Raw genomic sequence first — 23,712 nt, 5'->3', positions numbered from 1 at the left:
GGGGGATCCCGAGGCGTTCCCAGTCCAGTGTGGAGATATAATCTCTCCACCTAGTCCTGGGATCTAGTTCTTTCGGCCATGACCCAGCCCTCATGACCATAGGTGAGAGTAGGAATGAAGACTGACCGGTAGATCGAGAGCTTTGCCTTCCGGCTCAGCTCTCTTTTCGTCACCACGGTGCGTTAAAGTGAATGTAATACCGCCCCCCCCGCTGCTCCGATTCTCCGGACAATCTCACGTTCCATTGTCACCTCACTCGCAAACAAGACCCCGAGGTAGTTGAACTCCTTCACTTGAGGGTAAGGACTCATTACCTACCCGGAGCAGCAATACACCTGCCAAGTGTTAAGTTGAATAGTTAAGGTTAGGTATTGACCTTGAATAGTTAAGGTTAGGTATTGATCTTGAATAGTTAAGGTTAGGCATTGATCTTGAATAGTTAAGGTTAGGTATTGATCTTGAATAGTTAAGGTTAGGTATTGATCTTGAATAGTTAAGGTTAGGCATTGATCTTGAATAGTTAAGGTTAGGTATTGATCTTGAATAGTTAAGGTTAGGTATTGATCTTGAATAGTTAAGGTTAGGCATTGATCTTGAATAGTTAAGGTTAGGCATTGATCTTGAATAGTTAAGGTTAGGTATTGATCTTGAATAGTTAAGGTTAGGTATTGATCTTGAATAGTTAAGGTAACCAAACTAAGTCCAAAGCTCCCTGCAACAACCAAGCGTGCGAAGCAGGTGTCGTTCAGTAGAGCGGCATATTTAACGTCAAGTTAAAGTAACAACGTCAGAGACACTGTGACAATAAGTCGTCAAGGTCCTGCAATAATCAGGCATGCATTGGCACAACAAGCTCTTCCTCTATTGAGACAAAGGTGTCCATAATCCAGGTAACCCGTGTGCCCTGGGAAATTTGCATCTTTTAATCACAACAAGTGCCTTGGTGCAACAGAAAACCTGTTCTACAACTGAGATTAAAACAAACTCTTATACTTACGCACAATTTCTCATATTTAATTCAACCACTTCTTCAAAATGTTAAATTCTGTCAGCGTAAAACTTATTACTATCTTTATGTAAACTAATGGAGAGAACTGTAGCGACAATATTCATCACTATGATATATATGTGTTAAAAAATATACTCACATTTTTGTGATGAAGTTGCAACTTAAAAACAAATGATAATACATACATAGTATACTCTCTATACTATAGGGACATCTTTTAAATCCTTCCTTAGCAGGTCATTATATGGTCGGCTGAACTGAAGAATTGGCAGTTCAGCTGAACCGGTTCTCGATTTGACAGAAATTGCTCGATATAAAAGACGACTTTTGATATTTCTTGATCCTTACAAGTGAGAAAAAAAAACTATGTCAAAGGGGAAATATCATGCACCTGTATTTTTGAGTTTCTACTAGAACATGTTTACATGCTTTAATGTTCAAAAAACTAAGTATTTTAGTATTCCGTTTTAGCGCCCGTCTCTTTAAGCCACCCTCCTTAAAAAGCTCCGATTGGCTTGTTAGAAAAATCTGGTGCATCTTTGCAAAGGTGGATCTCAAACTGTGGGCGATATATTCTAAAGAGCCTGTATGTGACATTGCAGAAAATAAACTGTCAAACAAATGTTTATGATACTTACTGTACATGTTTTGTTCAGATAATCTCCACAAATTAACACCACTGTTATGATTTTAGTGTAAATGCAACCTCCAGTAGTAAAAATACTACAAACTAAACCAAAGTCACATGACTTCCCGTCACCACCTCTAAGCTAAAGGCGGACTGCTGTTTGGCGTGATGACGTTTAGTAGCCTCATTTAACTACTTGTTTGCAGCCACCTTTTATTAAAGACACAAAAGCTTCAAAATTCACAAGTGGGTATTTATTGACTTATTTTATGTCGTAGAAAATATTAATTTCTTCAGCTTGTGTTAACCAGACCTTATTTCAGACATCTAACTAAACACCCATTGACTTCCAGACGAGGGAACAGGAGGTGCTAAACTCATTCCCGGGTTTTAGGACTCATTCCTGCAGCTCTTTATAGATAATTTCAGTTGATCACACAGAATACAAAACTTTCAGACAACTCAAAGCTTGATAGAAAAGAAATTTATTTCCCCCTATTCACAAAAAAATTAAATAAAAAGGGATACATCAGATAACATCCCACCTGCACCACAGTTCAGCAAAAAAAAAAAAGGTACTACATCAAATTCAATTGCCAGCCTTGATATCAGATTGAAACAAAGTTATGAATTAGTTTTCCACATTCTTCCCTAAAAAGGTTTCTATGCACCAAGCACCGACTCTCCTTCTGTCCAACCACAACATCAAAGTTGACATTATCAAATGGTCCGCTATAAAACAACGAAAACAAATTGTTCTTTAAATAAAAAGAATAAAAAAGGAAAAAAAAAAAAACTTTTAAAGTCCAAAAAGAAATTTGTGTACTGGAACACAAAAAAATAAACAAAATAAATTAATAAAAGCAAAACTGTCACAAGCATAAAAATAATAAAAATTAAAAAAAATGTGGACAACTTGCATTTAAATTTACTTCTGTATAGCTTAGTGTATCGCGACATAGTGAAGAGTGGTGAAGCCTCAACTCTTTACCGATGCTTTGTGGCGTAGGAGCTACATCCTTGTAAGAAAAGCTTCACCAAGAACTAATCCGTCAGTCCTTCAATTCAGCGAGTGGCCGCCTCAAATCTCAACGCTTCGCCTCCCAGTTAAACCTGGAGACGCCGCCGCCGGTATCCACCCTGCAGGGTGTGTTGAGGAAACATTACACATCAATTCTTATTTCATAAAATACATCTATTGATGCGAGCTGATATTTAGGAAGGATGAGATTTTTTTTGACGGTCTTCGTTTTAGGAGATTTGAGCAAAACTGATGTTAACTGGCAGGCAAACGTTGATATTCTCAGTGGCCAAACTATAGAGACAAAGCCCCGTCCCTACTGGTGGACACCATGGGACCTTATTTCGGAAAAAATATGAACTTTAGTCAACAGAGAAAGATAAATATATATTTTTTTATCCCGTTCGAATTGCGCCATGAATCACACAAATGATCTTTGTCAATTTAAAAGATAATTTTGCAAGTCAAGAAAGTCTCAGTTTGTCGTAAAACTGTGAAAATACGTAATTAATACGAAAAACTGAACACCCAATAGTGTCCTAGTGACGTCTCTTGTGTTTCCTACCGGGATGAACTCACACCTGTAACAACAATCTGATCCTTCTTTCTCTTCCCGGCTGATAAAAAGACCAGGAGTCGCTGGATAAAACACATCAGGTCAGATAACGGTTCATTTGTGCGTGGAACATACTGTAGCTGCGTTAGCTAAATAGCTAGTGGCTAGTGTTTGTGACGTATATTGTGCAAGACGAAAGATTTAGTTCACCGAGCGGTTTCACACGAAACTAAATGATACTATGACAAACTGAGACTTTCTTGACTTGAAATGTTATGTTTTAAATTGACGAACGTGTGATTTGTGGCGCAATTCAAACTGGATCAAAAGAATATTTGTCTCTCTTCATTGACCACTGTCCCACGGGGTCCACCGGAAGGGACGGGACTTCACCTCTATTCCCCAGACAGAACTTTATTGTAGGGCTGGTGCAAAATTACATCTAAGTAGGGATGCACCGATACCACTTTTTTCAGACCGAGTACAAGTATAAGTTCTTGCATTTGGGTACTCGCCAATACCGAGTACCGTTACGAGTACTTCTCTGTGCCAAAATACCCTCGTTAACAGCCAGCTGGAGGGTGTCAGCGACACACGGCAGGCTGGGGAGTCCCGCAGACGAGGCGCTGCGCAGCGACCGGCTCTAGGTCGGCTTGGAAAGGCTCGGGGCGAAGGTGCTTCCCGGGACCGTCCTCAGTGCTTCCCAACCACGTCGTTCCCCCAGGGCGGGACTCGGCCCACATAAAAGGCGCCAAGGGTTTGCGGCGATGTCGGCAACCCACCCGACCCGTCTTGAAACATGGACTAAGTAGTCTAACGCACGCACGAGTCAGAGGGTGCAAGCAAAACCCTGTGGCGCAATGAAAGGAGGGCCGGTGCGCGCCGGGCTGAGGTGGGATCCAGGCCCCGCGGGGCCGGGCGCACCACCGGCCCCGTCTTGCCCGCACCGCCAGGGAGTCGGAGCGTGAGGACCAGAAAGATGGTGACGAGAGGTTAACATCACGCTGCCGTAAAGTGGTATCGGAGCTGTATTGCGAGTACATTGGTACAGTATCGGACCCGATACTGGCTTTGGTATCGGTGCATCCCAACATCTAAGCAGTACTCACGTACACACCTTTATAGTAAAAACACCAACAGGCAAACAGCCACACACACTTCCATCACAACCGTCCACTATGGACAATGACTAAAAAAGATAAAGCTGGATAAAGACCACCACTCTCTCACAATAAGCTAACCAGTGTCAGGGGGGGGGGGAGACGACTAATAGAACTCAAGAGTCAGTGTATATTTCCCAGGCAGATTCCTACACAGTATCAACGGGTGAATATGGCAACAACAATCACTAGTTTGATCGAAAAGCTGGAGAAGTACCTTATTAATCCAGCAGCGAAGTAGCGATGCCATTGACAAAGCTCTTATAAGGTAAGATCCCTCCAAATGGATCCGTTATAAAAAGACTCATTGAAAAGCATGCAATGATCATGAACCGGGAGAAGCCTCGATGGCGAGAGCAGCCCAAAAAAAAAAAAAAAAGCTTTGGTGGGAAACACTCAGAAACAGATATGGATGGACAGGTGCACTGGGGACGTGGATCCAAAAATACTGTAATTAAAGATGTCTCCCTCTTCTTGAATCCTATTCAATCCATTTTCAGGAGGAGCTACATTATATAAAACTATGTTAAGAGGCCTCAAGTCTTACCTAGTCATTTTTTTTTTTACCATTGCTTAACATTATCATAATGCTTACTTTTTAGCAAGCCGTTAACAGTCCTAAAATCACTTATCAAAAAGAAAAAGAAACTAGATCAGTATATTACTGTATTTGAAATTTCTTACAAAAAAAAGTGCATTTATATCAGTAAGAACCAATTCATTCTTGGTGATGTCTTATCGCTCTCATTGAGTCCGTTTTTTTTGTAAAGTCTCTTAAAACGAAGCAGCAGCAGCAAAAAAAGGATTCTCGACTTACCTACAGTATTTGAAGTGAAGCTAATTCCTGCATTTATCTACCTATAGTTGGTCTTCTCACACACGCACACACAGCCTCCATTAAACTAATTGATTAGGACGACACGTATGAATGGGAGGACAAACGAACCAAGCACCTGACCGCTTCGAATTATGGCAGCCTCCCCTTACTGACAATTAATGTAAGCAACAAGACATTCACTTAAACATGCGTCATTTAAAGAGGTGATCATATGCCATGCAATAACTTGGTACTGCGGTGGTAAAAACCTTAAGAGGACAGACCTACTTTCTGTTTTTTTACCTCAAATAAGAGGGGGGGAAAAAAGATGATTCGGGAGGAATTCAGTAACCGAGAGGGGGGGGGGGGGAGGAAGGAAATTAAATTCAGCTAAATGTGAAAAGAGAATAAGAAACCATGTATATGCACACCAAATGGTTTATGCAATTTCGCCGTAAAAGGTGCAAATGATTTGTGCACATTTCCTGCATTGTTACATAGTAAAAGCGTCTTTTTTTTGTTTGTTTGTTTAGCCTCTGGCACGCGGCTGTTTAAAACAGTCTACGTGCATTGTGGTGTTTTGGGACTGTGGCACCCTATGCTGGTTCAGATAATTCCTTTTTAAATGTACCTATCTGCCACCCCACACCCGCCCCTCCCCCTCCCAGCCGTCGCCTATCTTTAACAGAATAATCAAAATAGAGGAAGGGGGGGGGCGGTCAAAGCCAGCCTCCCCCCGTTTAGTCCTCGCCTATCTAGGATCCCTGCGGTGCTGTTGGCGAAAGACACTCTTTTGAGTGTGTTGGATTTAGTGAGGCGTTTAATCCGAGAGGTATATGTATATCCCCAGTTTACCCTCCCACACCCACCACCCTCCTCCCACCCTCCCATCCCTCCCTCAGAGAGACACACAGGGCGCGGGGGGAAAGGGGGCCGTCCGCTGAGTGGAGGCTCAATGCCAGTCACATCCCTCCAGCTCTCGTTTCTCCCCCACCGTCTGGGCAGTACAATGAGTTCCCCAGTAACCCCTCCCCTACATTAACCTGGGAGAAACACAAACACAGGAACAAGAGAAGAGAAACATTAAAATCACATTACATGAGAGCTCACATGGTCAAAGTGTGATTCTGGATCAGAAAATATAGGAACAAAATGTATCATTGTTGTTATCAATGAGCTGGGTGTTTTCATCATCTCCAGAAGGTGGTCTGTACGTCTGCGGGACATACCTAACAGGTTGGTGTCCTGTGTGGACAAAGGAGGAGGCTGGGTTAGACACCGTAGCAGGCCGACAGGCGCTCCTTCAACAGAGGGGGGAACTGCTCAGAGAACTGCTGCCAGTTCTCCTCCCCGACCTGGTCCTTGAAGCCGTGCAAGATCTGGGAAAAGAAGACAAGAAAAACAATCATGGAGGCCGAGTAAGGCCCTGATCACACAGAGCGCGTTCTGCAGGTGGAAAACATGAGGCACACGGCATTGCTTTTTTTGTGGCCTTGATCAGACGGAGCGTTTTCTTGTTCAGTTTGCGCGTCTTTTTTTTAATTATTATTATTGCTGCTAGGCAACCGCCGAATGGCTCCCTCGCTGAACTGCTGCGTGTCTCGTGTGTGTGTTTGCTGTTCATAATAGCCATTTCGTTTCATTATAAATATCATTTATATGTATTTAAGACAGAAAAAGGTTAAGAAGCGTGTGGTAATTTGTAAATAGTAATAACACACAATTAAAACCCCGTACTTTAATCATTCATGGAGCCGTGCAAGTCGGTGCATGTTCTACAACACTGTCCTGCAAATATTTCAGAATAAAAGCCTTGTGTTAACAAATGAAGGGATTCTGGCCACTGTTAGAAAGATTGAAAAGGGGAAGCATAAAGTGTTGATTTAAAAATAAATATTTACTTTCTTTCATGTCTGTGACATATTCTACAGACGTCTAGACATCGAAACTGTAGTAATGTTGCTGGTATGTCAATATACTGTCAAAAGATCACTTTCAGCTCAGCAACTCAAAAGCAGCGCGCAAAATGCTTCACTCATTGAAAACAATTAAAGCCGCTAAAACACGCTCTGTCTGATCAGGGCCTCAGCTCTCTACATGCAGAGTCATACATCGGCTAGTTTTGTGTTTACGAACAACTGCTCTCCCTCCCCGAACAGCGAGCTCTGCGCACACTTCTCAGACTCAAAAAAATCATCCACACCATATAATCAGATTTCGAATGTCTGATAAGTGATCATCACGGAGTGTGGCGAGCCAGTGCTACACACGGGGAGGGAGGGAACATTGTATTGACGTTAGTCATTTAAAACAAGGTAAGGCCCATTCATCAATGTGTCTGACAGGATGGGATTAGTGATACGGTGTTTGTTTTTCTGGAGACACTCACCTTATAAAACATGTCTCTCAGGTCGTCCTTGGGGTTGACCCAGGACGCCACGGCGTCACAGAAGAAAATGAAGTCCTGGAAAGAGAGGGGGCTTGTTACTAGTAAATCCAGAGCTCATATGAATGAGGCACAGGGTGAAAAGTGTGATTCTGGATCAGAAAATATAGGAACAAAATGTATCACTAGGTATCAATGAGCTGGGTGTTTCATCATTTCCAGACTAACTTAGAACACCCCCCCCGCCACCCCGAGGCCTCAACAGCTTTACCGAACATCACCTCACCTGCACCACTCCTGCAGGGTTAACGCCGATCATCACACAGATTCCCCTGAAGGCCGAGTCCTTCTCCTCGTTATCTCGGATATTCCTCAACGATGTGCACCTGGGGAGAGGCACAGTGACGGGATACAAAAGCGGAATATATTAACTCATCGATTCAGTTGCTACGGGTCTTTAAGCTAAAATCTAATTTATTTCCAATCACGCAAAGACGGTGTGTCCCTACAGAAAGAATACATCTCTTAAATCAACAAGATGGCTATTTCATGATATCAGGATGGTAAATAATCTCACCATGGTCTGATGAATTGCTGCAGCTGTGGTGCAACTTCCTGTGGACAGACGTAACCCAGTCTGCCGATCGTAATGGCTGCACACAGGGAGACCAAAGAAATGTCACTTTAACTCCCACGTTTGAAACGCCCGTCCCAACGTGTACAGTGCGTGTATGACTTTGTGTGTACCTGTGTTTTCCAGCAAAGTCTTGGGTGTGTTGGGTCTGTTGATGATCTCCACCAGGTGTGGCAGAACCATGCCGACATACGGCTGCATCTCTGCACCTAAAACAAAAAACGTCAAGAATACACAGTTCAAAAACACATGACGACTTGATTACTGGGTACACAAAGTGGTCTGGGCAAAATAGGTTTCTTGATGTTTTTTTTAATCTATTGATGCTTTTGTTTGTTAATGTTTTTTTGTAACTAGAAACCTACATTTCCATGTTTAACAGGATGTATTCAATCACTACAACAGCGGTCACATTGTTAAAAAGGAATCAACACGTGTTGGTGACTAACTCAAATAATTGTTTGGCATTTGGGTAATCCTTTTAGTAATTTCTATAAAAACAACGAGGCATATCTCAACATGTCTGACAGAAAAATCTCCTTTGACTTTGCAGCCGTTGGTCTAAAAGATGGCCGGTTTGCTGGTGACTCACTCGTTTCTATAAGGATGTCAGGGATGCACAAAGGCGCACACACGATGCACGAGCATAATGAGGTTAATTTTCGTGGCTATATCATTTCATGGCAGACATAAAAGGGGAAAAGCACACTGCGTGAACTACTGTTCAAATCAGGCAAAGTTTGCCAAAAGCATAATTGTTGGGAAAAAGATTGTGGTTGACAGCTACAGACACCTGTTCTACCTGTTCTACCTGTTCTGAAAGTTCTAAATGTTCTGGCAAGAGAGGACTGAAAATTAGCCCAAGAATAATAAGTCGTGGGTGGGGAACGGGAGAAACAAAGGCGGTGCGGTTTGCCAAGACCTGCAGATCGGTTTGGTCGCACGCAAGCTTGCACGCACGAAAAACCTGCAGACTCAAGATGGCAAACACTCAACTGTGCCACCTAGCGCAACATGAGGTGTGCCATATCTGGATCAGAAAATATAGGAACAAAATGTATCATTGTGTGTCAATGAGCTGGGTGTTTCATCATATCCAGATACTAGGCAAACATGAGCAATATTAGGCTGATGGGTCCAGTAGTATTACAGATTAGCAGAGGACATACAGACAGATGCACACACATGCTTGACCGAATACATAAGCTGCACGGTAAGTAGCCAGACAGTTCAACAATAAGTGCGACCTGCTTTCTCACCCATTTGCATGGAGATCTCTCCGATGGCCCAGGTGGCGTTGTTACACACTGAGATAAACTCCGGGTTCAGGTTGAGCCCCAGGATGGGCATGAACTCAGCTGGAGGGAGGACATGAACACACACTGGTTACAATACAAACAGAACCTCCCAGTCCCTCATTAAAGACATCGGACCATCTACGACTGGGTAGCCAGATAGTAGAGGACGTGTGACACTCACCAATGCAGGGTTTAACATGAAGGAAGCACGCCTTGGTTAGATCGCCCAGCAGAGCGAAGGAGCTTTGCCTCACCTCGGGCATCGTATCCTGCAACACAAACCAGACCCCTTAGTGTTAAATACATGTTATTCACATCCAGAACAATATGGAGATAAAAACACTCCATCATACCTGCATGCACTGGAAAAGCAGGGTCATGATGTTGGAGCGGGCCACTAGCTGCTCCACGTGCTCCCCCAGACCCTCAGCCAGGCCGCTCAGCAGATCCAAGGCCACGATCATAAAATCCTTGTCAGGGGCCTCATACTGGTCTGGATGCTGGTTGTACATCTGCACAGACAAGTTTCATTATCCCTTCTGCACCTGACAACAGACCACTAAATACACAACGCATATATTTTGTTTGCATTCTCACCATAGCCTGAGCTAGCGTCTTCTGGACTAGTGTGACACAGCGCTGGTAGACAGGCTCACAGTAAGGCAGAAACCCACTCTGCAGGGCGGTGGCTACCGACGACAGACACTGGAGGACACAAAGATGACTTTTAGAAACACGTATAAGCACCGGGGTGTACGCCATAATTATTAATCCTAATTATATAAAAGCAGAGACACCCCATACAGCAAAGATTATTTTCTATGAAAGAGATTATATAAAAAGCTCAGACATGATCTAAACCCAACATGGGTCAGGCACGCAAGCTTGCACGCATGTAAACCTGCTAGAATCGAGATGGCAAACACTCAACTGTGCCACCTAGCGCAACGTGAGGTTTGCTATATCTGGATCAGAAAATATAGGAACAAAATGTATCATTGTGTGTCAATGAGCTGGGTGTTTCATCATATCCAGATACTGGGCACGTGTTCTCAATGAACCATTTGTAGACCAGTAGAGTGCCGACCTACGCCAGGTGTGTCTGTAACCACCACTGCTGTAATGTTTGATTTAAATAAGACAAACCATGGGTCATAAAAATCAGCTATAGTGTCAAGTATTGCTTTAAAAATTAACTTCTCACCTCCAGTAGTGGGAAGAGATCCTTGTCTTCGTCTTTCAGCTCGTTCCACTTGGCAATAAGGGGGGGCATCAACTTCTGAATGTACTCCTGAGAAACAATATAAAGTGATACGATCAGGGTTTCTCCTCCATTTAAAGTCTTCGACAAACACATATGATTAAAGGTAAAGTAAAGGACTTTACACACCGGGGACGTGTGAATATTTCGTGGCAAAATTGCGAAACACTTTTAATAAAAGGTTTGAATACATTCATTCAGGCTGAGGACCAACTACTGGGGTCATATTGACCCAGAGCAGCATCTGGCCGTCTGTCTGAGCTAAACTTGTATAGCATAATCTACTGTAAGCTATTTTAGTTTCCTTTTGGCAAAATGCTCCGTCTGACTTTTACCTCTGGTAAACAGTTAACAGTGTTTATGTCTAGGGCTTTTATTGTGAAAGGTAAGAACGGAAGGAGTGGATCTGGTCTGCGCTGCCTTTGTCAAGGTTCATCTTAGTTCGGACTACGGAGCCTCCGTGTATTGAAAATGTCCGTTCCGCACAACGTGATTGATGCCTTTATTCACGGTGAGAAAGCTCAGAAAAATCGGCCTCCTTCCAAAAAAATAATGCCGCTTTTTCGCCGCGTAATATTCAGGTTCTGTGTGAAAGTATTGATGACGAAAACATAAGTTTGGAAAAATAAATTGCCGTGTGACTTAATCGCGCAAAATAAATGCCCCTAGTGTGTAAAGGCCTTTAAGTTAGAAGATTCCTTCAATATGAAGCTGGATGCAGCAGTTAGCTCAGCTTAGCATAAAGACTGAAAACGGGGGGATTTTGCAATAACGAAAAGCTACTTAAAAGCACTCCTAAAACTCACTTACTAGCATTAAATCTTGTTTGATTTATTACCTCAGTAAACATTGTAAACATGAGTTTATGGTCTCAATCACTAGTTTCAAGTCTTTTTCAAAACAGCATGATGTTCATTTAGTAAATTATGGTCCCATTTAGAGTCAAATGGACCATAAAGCAGGGGATGCTTTTGCTACCATGGCGTTGGCTGGTCTGGGAGTTGTCCGTGATTTTGTCTTACAACTTTAACCCTTTCACACTGCGTTTTCAGTTCATGAGTTAATTGTAACATTTTGGTCGCCTAAAAATGTCTTATTCCTATTGCGTCGGTTGTGCTTAGCTACAGCCTCTCGTGTCAATTCTGGTCGCAAAAAAATCAAGATGACGACGGCCAAAATGTCAAACTCAAGGTTTCAAAACGGCAGTCCACAAACCAACGGGTGATGTCACGGTGACTACGTCCACTCCTTATATACAGTCTATGATTTAAATTTAATTTTGTGTCATTCTATTAGCTAAGGCTCAATTAGGGGCAAAAACAAACTATCAAACTTATTTTAAAAGAAATATGTAAACACTGATCTTCCATGAGTGCACTTACAGGCTGATTGAGGTGGTGACCCACTGAGTCTGCCAGAGTTCCTATGGCATCGTAGAGAATGAGCAGATTCTTGTGCTGGTACTTCCCAAAGGCAAACACCAGCGTGTCCAGGATGAAGCTCAGGTAGGGCACCAGCTCCGTGCACGCCTCCTCCTCCAGGGTCGCAAACGCACTGAGACAAAACAGAGATGGACGACATGTCAATATTTGATCTATGGATCTAGTTTTTCCAGTCTAGGGATGATGCATGCAGGATGTGGATCAGACAACAATATGGGAACAAAGTGTATCATTGTTAATCAATGAGCTGGGTGTTTCATCATATCCACATACGGAGGAGGAGGAGGAGGCTGACGCTGCTCACCTGCAGGCGGCCTCTTGCACCCTCTTGTTGCCGTCCAGGATTCGTTTCAGGAGCTCCGTCATGAGGGGTTTGAGGTAAGAGTCGGGGGGCTGGGAGACCACCCAATGCGCATAGCGACTCAGGGTCCAGCAGGCGATGGAGCGCACCAGGGCCTTTTTGTCACATAGACACGCGATGAGGTGGGGAATCAGCTCTGGCAGGTAGGCCACCATGCCCTGCATGCAGCCTGAGGCACGGAGAGAGGAGCGAAGGAAAAGTTATTAAAAGGAAAAAGATTTTGTCTTCTGCAGTTAATAATTTAGAGCAAACATCCTTTAATCTTAAAGTGGAAACATTGGTTCAGAGTATATGCAAATCTGGATCAGAAAATATAGGAACATTAAGTATCATTGTGAATCAATGAGCTGGGTTTTTCATCATGTCCAGATGCAAGACAGACTTAAGAGTCCAACTCCATGTTGAAGACACTCGTACATCTTACTCAGTTTTTATGAGCAGTCAATGAGGTGTAGATACAGCTAACTTCTGGGATCTCTGATAACAATCTGTAGTTCCTGGGAGTCTTACCCTCAGCGATGGCCCCCAGCACCAGGATGCCAGACTCCTTGATGACCCAGTCAGGGTGGAAGAGCAGGCCTTTCAGGAGCGGCAGGAGGTGGGGCAGCAGATCGTCGCGGAACACGTTGGCGAGCACGTCCAGCGCTGCGGCGGAACACTTTCCTACATCAAAAAGAAAGAAAAAAGCCCAATTACATCCACTCTTAAACCCCCCCAACATGCACAGCAGAAGAGGTTTCAATTTTGCTAAAAACTAACTGTATTTGACATCTTGAGCTTTCCAAAACAAAAGTTTTAAATATTTATGAAATACCAACACTTCTACTTTTATTGAAATCAATGTACAACCTGCAGAGAGGCATGGAAGACTGGAGATGATGGGCTATTGTTCATTTGGTTAGGGTCTGAATTAGGGTTGTCAATCGATTAAAATATCCTAAAGTGGAAAGTGTTCAGAGATTATGCAAATCTGGATCAGAAAATATAGGAACATTAGGTATCATTGTGAATCAATGAGCTGGGTTTTTCATCATTTCCAGATGCAAGACGGATTTAAAAGTCCAACTCCATGTTGAAGACACTCATACATCTTATTCAGTTTTTATGAGCAGTCAATGAGGTATAGATACAGCTAACCTGTGGGATCTACACAAAACAATGACAGATATTGTCCAGAAACCCTCACAGGTACTGCATTTAGCATAAAATATATGCTCAAATCATAACATGGCAAACTGCAGCCCAACAGGCAAAAACAGCTGTCAGTGTGTCAGTGTGCTGATTTGATTATGACTTGCCCCAAACTGCATGTGATTATCATAAAGTGGGCATGTCTGTAAAGGGGAGACTTGTGGGAAAATTGATTGCGTTAATACCATCCATCCATCCATCCATCTGCAACCGCTTATCCCGTTAGGGGTCGCGGGGGGGCTGGAGCCGATCCCAGCCGACATTGGGCGAAGGCAGGGTACACCCTGGACAGGTCGCCAGTCCATCGCAGGGCTGACACATAGAGACAGACAACCAACCATTCACGCTCACATTCAGCCTACGGGCAATTTTAGAGTCCACAATTAACCTAACCTGCATGTCTTTGGACTGTGGGAGGAAACCGGAGTACCCGGAGAAAACCCACGCTCACACGGGGAGAACATGCAAACTCCACACAGAAGGGTCCCAAGCCGGATTCGAACCTGCAACCCTCTAGCTGTGAGGCACCAGTGCTAACCACTGCACCACCGTGCAGCCTTGCGTTAATACGTTAAAGAAATTAGTGGCGTTAAAACTTCATCGCGCTAACTTGACAGCCCTAGTCTTAATCCATCTGGCATCCTTTGCATATCACTAGAATGCCCCTTTCCACATTTTGGGGAGTCTCTGTAACAGCGTTTCTCCATCACTTACGCAGGTTCCAGTCTGACAGCGTGTCGTCATCATCGTCATCGTCGTCTTCATTGTCCTCGCCCTCCTCACCCTCCCCTCCTTCGTGCTGCAGGGTGACCGTGCGCGACTTGTGGAAACGTGGCTTGATGTCCTGATCGCTATCAGGTACAGCCTCATCCTCCTCCACGTCACCCTGGATGGACAAACGCACACATTTTACTTCAGCTGCATCATCATATGTACTTTCAAAGATACAGAATGCACCTTAGTGTAGTCGTTTTTGGATTTTGAGTCAGGATTTATTTATTTTAATCACAAATGCCAAACTTTTCTCAGTCAAAAGATCTCTCTCACAATGGTCAATACTCCGAAGTGTGAAAAGATGAAAATATGACAAAAAAAAGTAGAGATTGAGAGAACAACACCACTATTGAGCAACAGCCTAGCACAGAGCCTTGGTAAATCTGGATCAGAAAATATAGGAACATTAGGTATCATTGTGAATCAATGAGCTGGGTTTTTCATCATATCCAGATGCAAGACGGACTTAAGTCAAACTCCATGTTCTGTTAAGACGACTGCTGCTCTCCCAAATTATGTTTGAAAAATGATTAGATTCCCAATATTTCATACAGCGTCACTTAAAGATTTTAAAACATTGAACATTATGAACATCAATTCACAATATGAGGGCATATTTCTGTATGAGATAGTATTATAAAACAGCACAAGACCAAAGAGAGAGCTCACCTTTAGTAGTATGATGTCGATCTCTGAATACTTCATTCCATTTACCAAGATAGGTGTGAGTCTGTATCAAGCGGGGGAGATGGAGGAGACTTTGCTTGGTTAAAACAGCCGGAGAAACTCAGGTACAAGTTGATGAGAAGCTTGAATGATTCTGTATTAATGATCAAAGAACTAGGGCTGTACCCGAAGCAGAATTTTTTGATTCGGCACAGATTTGGCTGTTCAATACGATGATTCAATTATTCCTTCTTATATTCCTTCTTATAGAATATCTGGCATTCCATTGGCCTGAGTTTCAGTGATGATTTCGACCACATTAACGTAGTCAAATATGGTCCGCTGCGGTTTCATAATGAACTGAAAATATTTTTCAACCAATGGGGTTGACGCAGTCTGCCAAGGGGATTCGACTTAGCGAGGTCTAGGCGAGGGCGCAGCGACTGGCTCTCGGCTCCGGGCCTTGAGCTTTGCAGCACCCCTCGCCTGGACCGTGGTGCTCGGTGCGCCCTCTCTCTCTGCGGGTAGGGATGGGGCTCCCGGCGCGACTGTCAACCGGGGCGGACTGTCCTCAGTGCGAGGGTTCTGCGGCGATGTTGGCGAACCACCCAAACGTCTTGTTTTTGCTGTGTCATTATCATTCATATCTATACAACTAATGTCTTTATGATTAAATTGTTTACAAGAGCACAAAATTCTTCATAAATCTAGCCCTCATAAAAAGCCCTACAAAGAACTGAGCGTTCAATAAAATCTATAGATGGTATAACAATAATTTAACTCTTTAAATCTTTCACAGTATAAAAACACACAGCACAGACATGTAATATATTGACAGAGGTTCATGCTGATTGTTTAAGTCATCTGGCGTTATCAACACAGAACACACATTACATCAACAGTAGTTATTATACTACTCACTGCACAAGGTGTCCAGACAGCATCTCCTTACAGATGGGTTGCTCCGCTAAAGTCAGCCAAAACTCGCAGGCCTCCAGAGCCACGTTCTCGTCGGGGTCCTGGGTTCTCTGCAGCATGTACTGCAGGACACGAGCAAAGTACGTGTTTGAGACCAGAAAGTGTGAGCTGACACGTCAAAAAATTCAAAATACCACTACTGTGCAACATCCTAACACAAAGCCTGAATCTGGATCAGAAAATATAGGAACATTAGGTATCATTGTGAATCAATGAGCTGGGTTTGTCATCATGTCCAGATGCAAGACGAATGTGGTCTAAATGTTCTCCCACATCTACAAGAGGTCCACAGCTGATTGAGCAACACTTACCTGGATGATGCTGTGCATGTGGGGGATGAGGCGGTCGATGCGGACCTCCAGCAACATGACCAGGGCTCGGCACACGTTCTTTCGAACCTCAGAGTCCTCATCTGCTGCCAGCGCAAACAGGCTCTAGTAGGGGAGAGGAGAAATAACACAGGAAAGAAATTATATATAAAGAGGTTAAAAAATAAAGCCTGATTGGGATGAACAACAAAATAGCTGGACAAAGATCATTTAAAAAAAATGAGGGATTGACAAAACATAACTAACTCTCTGGTCTGCTATTCAAACACAGCAATACAATCTGATTTACTTCAGTGTTCAAAACACACAGCTCACCTCTATGAAGGTGTCAATGTTGTCCATCAGGGCCTGGGCTCTGCCAATTATGAACTGGTTCACACAGGCGATGGCATGGGACCTGCAGCACATTGATGAAGCCAGTGGAACAACAGAGGTGGATTAGTGATGAGAGTGTGACAAAATGCATAACGTTTAACAGCCTATAACAACAGCAACATCTGGCTTTGTCCCACTTTGTTTTGCTAAAACATTTTTAAAAATGAGTATGCAAAAATGCATTTAAAAAGCCAACGCCTCCCCCTGCACAGTGCTTATGGTAGCGCATTTATTTGTGTTTTGGCCACAAATATTGTAGTGAGAACTTTTCCAATTGAATCCTATTAGTAATTAATGTAACTCTTAAGTCATATGTCAGTGTGAGGAAGTAAGATCACATCATCTGGATCAGACAGTATGAATACGAACACCTTCACTGTCAGTCAGCTGTTATATTGTGCATCACGTCCAGATGATAATGTCTAACAACAACAATCAGAGTTGAGTGTTTCTCTCCTAGTACCTAATCTTGGGGCTGCAGTGCTTGAAGAACTGGAGGAACTTTGGTATCATAATGTTCAGCGGCCTGTTCAGAGCATCGCTGTCCAGCAGCTCCGACGAGTCCTCGCAGATCTTCTGCAGTGCTCCAAACGAGCCCTGAGACACGGACATACACAGAGAGGCTGTCAAATCAAAAAACGCAAACATACAGGGACACAGAGGAGAGAGTGAGACTGCATCAGAACATAAAAGTACTGAGTGCACTGAACAGAGGTCACTTTTCAGCAGAAAGAATTTATGCTAGTCACAAATGCAAAACTTTTCTCAAATAATAGATCTTTCTCACGATTAGAGGTGTCACAAGAACCGATACTTCGATTATAGATCGATGCCAATTCTGAAAAACGTGATGGTACTCGGACTAACAGTGTTTCGGGGTCCATCGGAAATCTCCCTGATAGTGCTAGATTGTGAACAACAAATTTGTGTTAAGCGACGTTAGCATAGTCCTGCTTAGCTAAATAACAGAGCTAACAGCTAACATATGAAGGTTCCATTGAGTTACATTATATCGAGCTATATTCAGTAACAAATTACTATTGGGCGAAGGTAAATTATAACGTTATGTGTTCAAATATACTTGTGTAAAATTTTGTATTTAGCGAGAAAACAGCATGCGAATCAGGGAATTTCACTGCTTGACTACTAAATTTCTGGTATCGTGACACCCCTACTCATGACGGGTATTTTTTATATGTCAAACACAGACGCAACTATGAGAACGGTATGCGTTTGAGTCTCTGAAGTGTGAACTGACAACGTCAAAAAATTTATAGAGATTGAGAGAAAAACACCACTACTGAGCTACATCCTAGCAGAGCTTTGTTAAATCTGGATCAGAAAATATAGGAACATTAGGTATCATTGTGAATCAATGAGCTGGGTTTCTCATCATGTCCAGATGCAAGACGGACTCAAAAGTCCAACTCCATGTTGAAGATACTCAGTCTTTCAAGAGGACTGCTGCTCTCCCAAGTGATGTTTGAAAAATAATTAAGACTCCCAATGCCACTTAAATGTTTTAAAAACACTTAACATTATGAACAAAAGAAAACATCAATTCACACTGACCTCTGCCTTTACATGTCAATATCATAAAAAAAGAAATTTAAAATCATTTGGAGTACTGCCGTTTCTTTTAAAACGATCTGCTGCACACTGCTAGGGTGGGGCAAATGCCATTCCTAGTATAGCTATATACAAACCTATAACCTGAGGTTTAATGAAGAAAATGCCTTAAAAGAAAAGTGACAGCCCTGATTTTTATAGCATAAAAAAAAACAAGGGCATAATGGGGTAAGTGCAGACCTCGCAGGTGTTGTAGTCGTCTGAGTTGAGCAGGTTGCAGAGCTGGGGCAGCAGTTCGGGCCATGTTTGCAGCTCTCCCTTGGAGGCAATAGTAGTGATCAGGATGCCTGGAGGAGCGAGAGAGAAAGGCAGAAAATACCAGACGTCAGATAGTAATGTATAATTAACGGGGACCGTGAGCGGTTGCCTTTGCAGCAGCTCTGGATCAGACAGTATGAATACAAAAACCTTCACAGGCAATCAGGTGTTTTTAATTTATGCATCATCTCCAGAGGCTGACAGAATGAAAAAGCAGGGGAGGAGTACTAGGTGTATTGGATGTGTGGAGGGAAGCTAGCCCACAAAAATAATTAACGACACCACACGCTGACAGAACGCCCACAAAGCACAAAAAACTCACCAATTGTGGCACGAATGAGCGGCGAGGGGTCGCCGATGTTGTTGAGACATTCCTGCTTGATGAACTCAGCAACAGTTGGGGGGAAGTTCTGGTAGTGGGCCTTGACATTGTTCTTCAGTATCAGACCGCTTAGAGAGCGAGTCGGCTCGTCTGGGGAGAGGAAGTAGGTGGAAGAAAAGGAACAAATAAGTTGAGAAAAACAATTAGTTAACAAATAATGTCTGTATTTGGAACATGGCTGTTACGATAATGAATAAACGGTCCCTGATTTTACGTGTTTTTAGGGTGTGTTTTTTTTTTATACAATTCAAATGTATCCTGATAACCAGTATAGATACACCAATCCATCCCTTTCCAGTCCAGATACCAGTTCTACCTGGACTCGGGACAAGCAACTGATTGGGATCAGAGATTATGCAAATCTGGATCAGAAAATATAGGAACATTAGGTATCATTGTAAATCAATGAGCTGGGTTTTTCATCATGTCCAGATGCAAAACGGACTTAAAAGTCCAACTCCATGTTGAAGACACACATACATCTTCAGTTTTTATGAGCAGTCAATGAGGTATAGATACAACTAACTTGTGGCATTTTTTTTATTATATTCTTTTAGAAGGTTTGTAAATTTAAAGTTGTTTTTTTTTAGTTTAGGGGGAGTACAGGAGGAACTTTGATTATTGTGGATCAATGATCTGGGCGTGTTATAAATGGCTGAAAGAGGAAAACAAACATCGGACTACTCACCTTCAGTTTTGAGTCGTGTGAGAACAAAGATGAGATAGTTGTTGAAGTCGGGGAATTGGTTGAGTTGTTCAAGTTTCTAGTACAGGAGTTAAGGACCATTTTCACTTTGAGCTTCCAAATTAAGCAACTATAACTATTGAACTCTATGCCAAGTAACAAGTTTGACAACAGAAAACCAACAAAAAGACATTCCTCTCCATGGGACTACAAGTGTTTTAAACATATCCAATATTTAAAAAAACAAAAACAAACAAAAAGTCGTATTCCTCTCCATGGGATTACCAGTGTTTTAAACATATCCAATATTTACGGGTGACTCACCCAAATAGATTTTCCATCGGCCAAAAATATGTTTTTTATAACAACTCTAATAAATAAAGGTGTTCTCTGGGCCACTACAGTAAAATCCTCAACATGTGGATAACACTTGTAACTTGATAACATGACAGTAGTGACAATAAATTAACACGGAACAAAAGCCTTTTGCACTAGCACTAAAAGTTACACATGTCCTTCTTTAGTCAAGGATACTTGTTGGACTGCTCTCTGCGTGACTGTGTTGGGCGATTGCGAGTCTTTGAGCAGTTGGAGGACCTGCTGGAGTCCCTGCTCATCTGGCTGCCACTCCATCCTGGAAAACCAACACAAAAATTAATATTAATTTAGTTCTATAAATGTTTTCCAGTGTATTCCTATAACATACATAGATATAATAGAATAGAAATAGGTACGCGAGTGGTCTCTGGATCAGACAGTATGAATACAAACACCATCACTGACAGTCAGATGTTTTATGATGCATCATCTCCAAAGCCCACATGGTGAGGAAAGCAGTGTAAGAGGACACAATGTACAGAGCATAATATGAAGCTGAGCGTTTCCACCACCAGTAGTGCATTAAAACAGCTATTTATATATTTACTTCTCTTTTTATTATTATTATATGATGTATGATTGTTTAACCGATTGTTTTTCAGCCTATGCTGACTCAGTTCCCAACTAGGGGAGGTTATTTCAGAGGATGTGAGTCTCAGATCGGTTTGACTCTGATGAATACGTGGTTGGCATGGAAACGTTAGTCTTCTAATAAAGTTGATTGCCTTAAATCTGTGGGCTCGTGTGCTTTGGACCTGGTCTCTGTTACAAGATTTACCCTATACTGTGAGCACCGGACAGGATTCCTTGTGAAGCGGTTGAAGCGCGTCTAACTTCCTTTCTTCACTCAACATATCTTCAGTAACCACATGTCATGGTCCTGTGCGGAGACTACAAAAAAAAGGGGCCATAATAGGGCTCTGAAAAGTTATGTAAACATTTGCAGACACTACTTACTATCTTTTTAGTCAGGCAGCGTACCAAATGGTTGAGGAAGAAAGGGGAATAAGCCTCAGGGTATCTGAGGAAGGCTAAAGGTGCACATGGTCTTGGTTCAGGCAGTCAGGGGCCCACTAGCGTTATGGTATGGGCTAATTTAAGAGATAAGATAAACGCAAAAAGCAGTAGTCATTTGAAGACACTACTTACTATCCATTTACTTAGTCAGGCAGTTTACCAAATGGTTGAGGGAGAAAGGGGAATAAGCCTCATGGTATCTGGAGGAAGGCTATGGTTCACATGGTTTAAGGCAGTCAGGGGCCCACTAAAGTTTAAGGTAGGGGCTAATTTAAGAGATAAGATAAACGGTTGAAGCGCGTCTAACTTCCTTTCTTCACTCAGCATATCTTCAGTAACCATATTATTTCATGGTCCTGTACGAAGACTACAAAAAAAGGGGCCATAATAGGGCTCTGAAAAGTCATGTAAACATTTGCGGACACTACTTACTATCTATTTAGTGTACCAAATGGTCGAGGAAGAAAGGGGAATAAGCCTCAGGGTATCTAGAGGAAGGCTAAAGGTGCACATGGTCTTGGTTCAAAGCAGTCAGGGGCCCACTAGAGTTAAGGTATGGGCTAATTTAAGAGATAAGAAACGCAAAAAGCAGTTGTCATTTGCAGACACTACTTACTATCTATTTAGTGTACCAAATGGTTGAGAAAAAAGGGGGAATAAGCCTCAGGGTGTCTGCAGGAAGGCTAAATGTGCACATGGTTGTGGTTTTGGTCAGTCAGAGGCCCACTAGAGTTAGGTATGGGCTAATTTAAGAGATAAGATAAGCGGTTGTCCTCCGTACCTAACACCTAAAATTGTGATTGTAAATCTTCTTGAGGCACACGCACACACAAAAAAACAGGACATTAGAGAACATGACCAGCTGAAATCTCTGACCCGGTTTATCCGCTCCAAGTTAATCCTCCCAACCCCCACTCTGCTGGTATAATTTACACAAACGCTTCTTTAGTGTCTCAATACTTCTTGTTCACATTTAAAACACTGTTTGTACAACACAGGTGGCACTAAAACTTGCCATTTATTTAGGAGAGGGTTGTGTTCGTTGTGGCTGGTCAGAGAAAAGTTGTGGTGGATTAAAGTTAGTGAGCTCTGCAGCAGCAGGGCCAACATAGATAGCTAGGAACATAAAGGAGGTTTAGTTTGATCCATCTGTCATTAATTTGGATTTTCATGGATAATTACATACACATGAGTTGTTTCTACCTATTAGTTGTACATGTTTTATATATATTAGAGTGTATTATTTTATTTATTACCTTAATTTATGTACAATATAATTGTTGTTGTGAGGTGTTAAGAGCTCTGCCTCCCTCATGGCCTTGTGTGTCTCACACAAAGTGCCTTAAAGAAATCTGTAGTTTACAAAAATACTGATTTATTAAGGCACTTTGTATGAGACACACGGGAGTGTTAGTTAGCCAAAACTCCTAGCTATGGTTTAATCAACTACAACTCACTGGAATAGTTAGTTTACTCATTATAACATCCATCATTGTTTAACTAATCTGTTGGTGACGCATCACTAAAGATGCCTGTATATTAACTAGTTGATCTGATGCTACCAGAGTTGTCTTCTTTGCTCGGGCCTTGTCGACAGAGCAGCTGCAGGCCGGCTGCTCACAACGTGCCCGGCGAGGAAAACAGACAAATAACCTCCATATACTACCATAAATACAGCCATTAACTAACTCATAACTATATATAATATTAACATATACTCTGTCCCGTAAGGCAGAGCAGTTAAATCATCTTTAACAGTTAGTAATATGTAGAAAACTTGGTGAACACGTTGTGTTAGCTGGAGTTAGCTAGTTAGCTAGCCGCTAATCCGCCTGAGTTTGTAACTGACTAATGCTAACAGCCATGCTAATGCTAATGCTAACAGCCATGCTAATACTAATGCTAACAGTCATGCTAATGCTAATACTAACAGCCATGCTAATGCTAATGCTAACAGCCATGCTAATGCTAACAGCCATGCTAATACTAATGCTAACAGTCATACTAATGCTACTAGCCGTGCTAATGCTACATTAACGTTGGTATTCGCTCCATCATTAACTCCTCTTTAACGGTTAGTACTATGTATTAACGTGGTGAACACGTTGTTGCTAGCTCGCCGCTAAGCCGCCTGAGTTTATAAAGCTAATGCTACTAGCCATGCTAATGCTACATTAACTTTGATATATAGTTTCTCTCTCTGAACATCTTACCCGATGAGGCGGTCTGATCGGTTTAGTACGTGTCTAAATGGGTTTGTCAAAGTACAGCAGTACTTGATACTGTACGTACTATAGAGTTGAAGGTTGTGTTCTGGTTCGTGTTCTGGTTCTGGCCCTCTCTCTCCTCCCGCTGCTCTCAGCAGCTTCTTCTTGTTCAAATGAACACGCCGGGTGGAAACTGACCTATGGAGGCTTCCGTCTCAGTACACATCGCGCTAATCTCGCGAGATCTCCGCAGCCGCTTCGCGTTTTTTG

The 23,712-nt window shown here is 42.5% G+C and overlaps 1 protein-coding gene and 2 non-coding genes across 3 annotated transcripts; all 3 read right to left on the bottom strand.

Annotated features, from left to right (window-relative positions):
- Positions 1-2,106: 2,106 nt before the first annotated feature.
- Positions 2,107-23,659, bottom strand: LOC141781284 (transportin-2-like). The gene is made up of 25 exons (XM_074656917.1): positions 23,528-23,659; positions 20,375-20,474; positions 19,844-19,919; positions 19,096-19,245; positions 18,696-18,802; positions 17,350-17,483; positions 16,827-16,908; positions 16,494-16,616; positions 16,126-16,244; positions 15,208-15,268; positions 14,479-14,650; positions 13,084-13,236; positions 12,517-12,742; positions 12,153-12,324; positions 10,714-10,800; positions 10,107-10,214; positions 9,863-10,021; positions 9,691-9,778; positions 9,471-9,569; positions 8,325-8,420; positions 8,155-8,230; positions 7,864-7,963; positions 7,581-7,655; positions 6,421-6,570; positions 2,107-6,234 (listed from the first exon to the last, which is right to left on the bottom strand). Exons 2-24 carry the CDS (start codon positions 20,471-20,473, stop codon positions 6,463-6,465), a joined length of 2,670 nt encoding a protein of 889 aa, XP_074513018.1. The 5' UTR covers position 20,474; positions 23,528-23,659; the 3' UTR covers positions 2,107-6,234; positions 6,421-6,462.
- On the bottom strand, positions 17,230-17,298 carry LOC141781663 (small nucleolar RNA SNORD41). The gene has a single exon (XR_012596924.1). It is a non-coding gene; the product is annotated as a small nucleolar RNA SNORD41 (small nucleolar RNA).
- On the bottom strand, positions 20,586-20,654 carry LOC141781662 (small nucleolar RNA SNORD41). Its single transcript, XR_012596923.1, has one exon. It is a non-coding gene; the product is annotated as a small nucleolar RNA SNORD41 (small nucleolar RNA).
- Positions 23,660-23,712: the final 53 nt, after the last annotated feature.

Source organism: Sebastes fasciatus, chromosome 13 (assembly GCF_043250625.1).
Source record: "Sebastes fasciatus isolate fSebFas1 chromosome 13, fSebFas1.pri, whole genome shotgun sequence".
NCBI classification, from domain to species: domain Eukaryota; kingdom Metazoa; phylum Chordata; class Actinopteri; order Perciformes; family Sebastidae; genus Sebastes; species Sebastes fasciatus.
Note: the sequence above shows the minus strand (reverse complement) of the source record. Positions and strands in the feature narration are given on the sequence as shown.

Excerpts from the sequence above, each read along its gene's own strand:
- LOC141781284 (XM_074656917.1), bottom strand. The coding sequence starts at position 20,473 with ATGGAGTGGCAGCCAGATGAGCAGGGACTCCAGCAGGTCCTCCAACTG. Across the intron at positions 18,803-19,095 it reads GCTCATTCGTGCCACAATTG|GCATCCTGATCACTACTATT; the intron begins GTGAGTTTTTTG and ends TCGCTCCTCCAG. Across the intron at positions 8,421-9,470 it reads AGAGATCTCCATGCAAATGG|GTGCAGAGATGCAGCCGTAT; the intron begins GTGAGAAAGCAG and ends TTTTTGTTTTAG.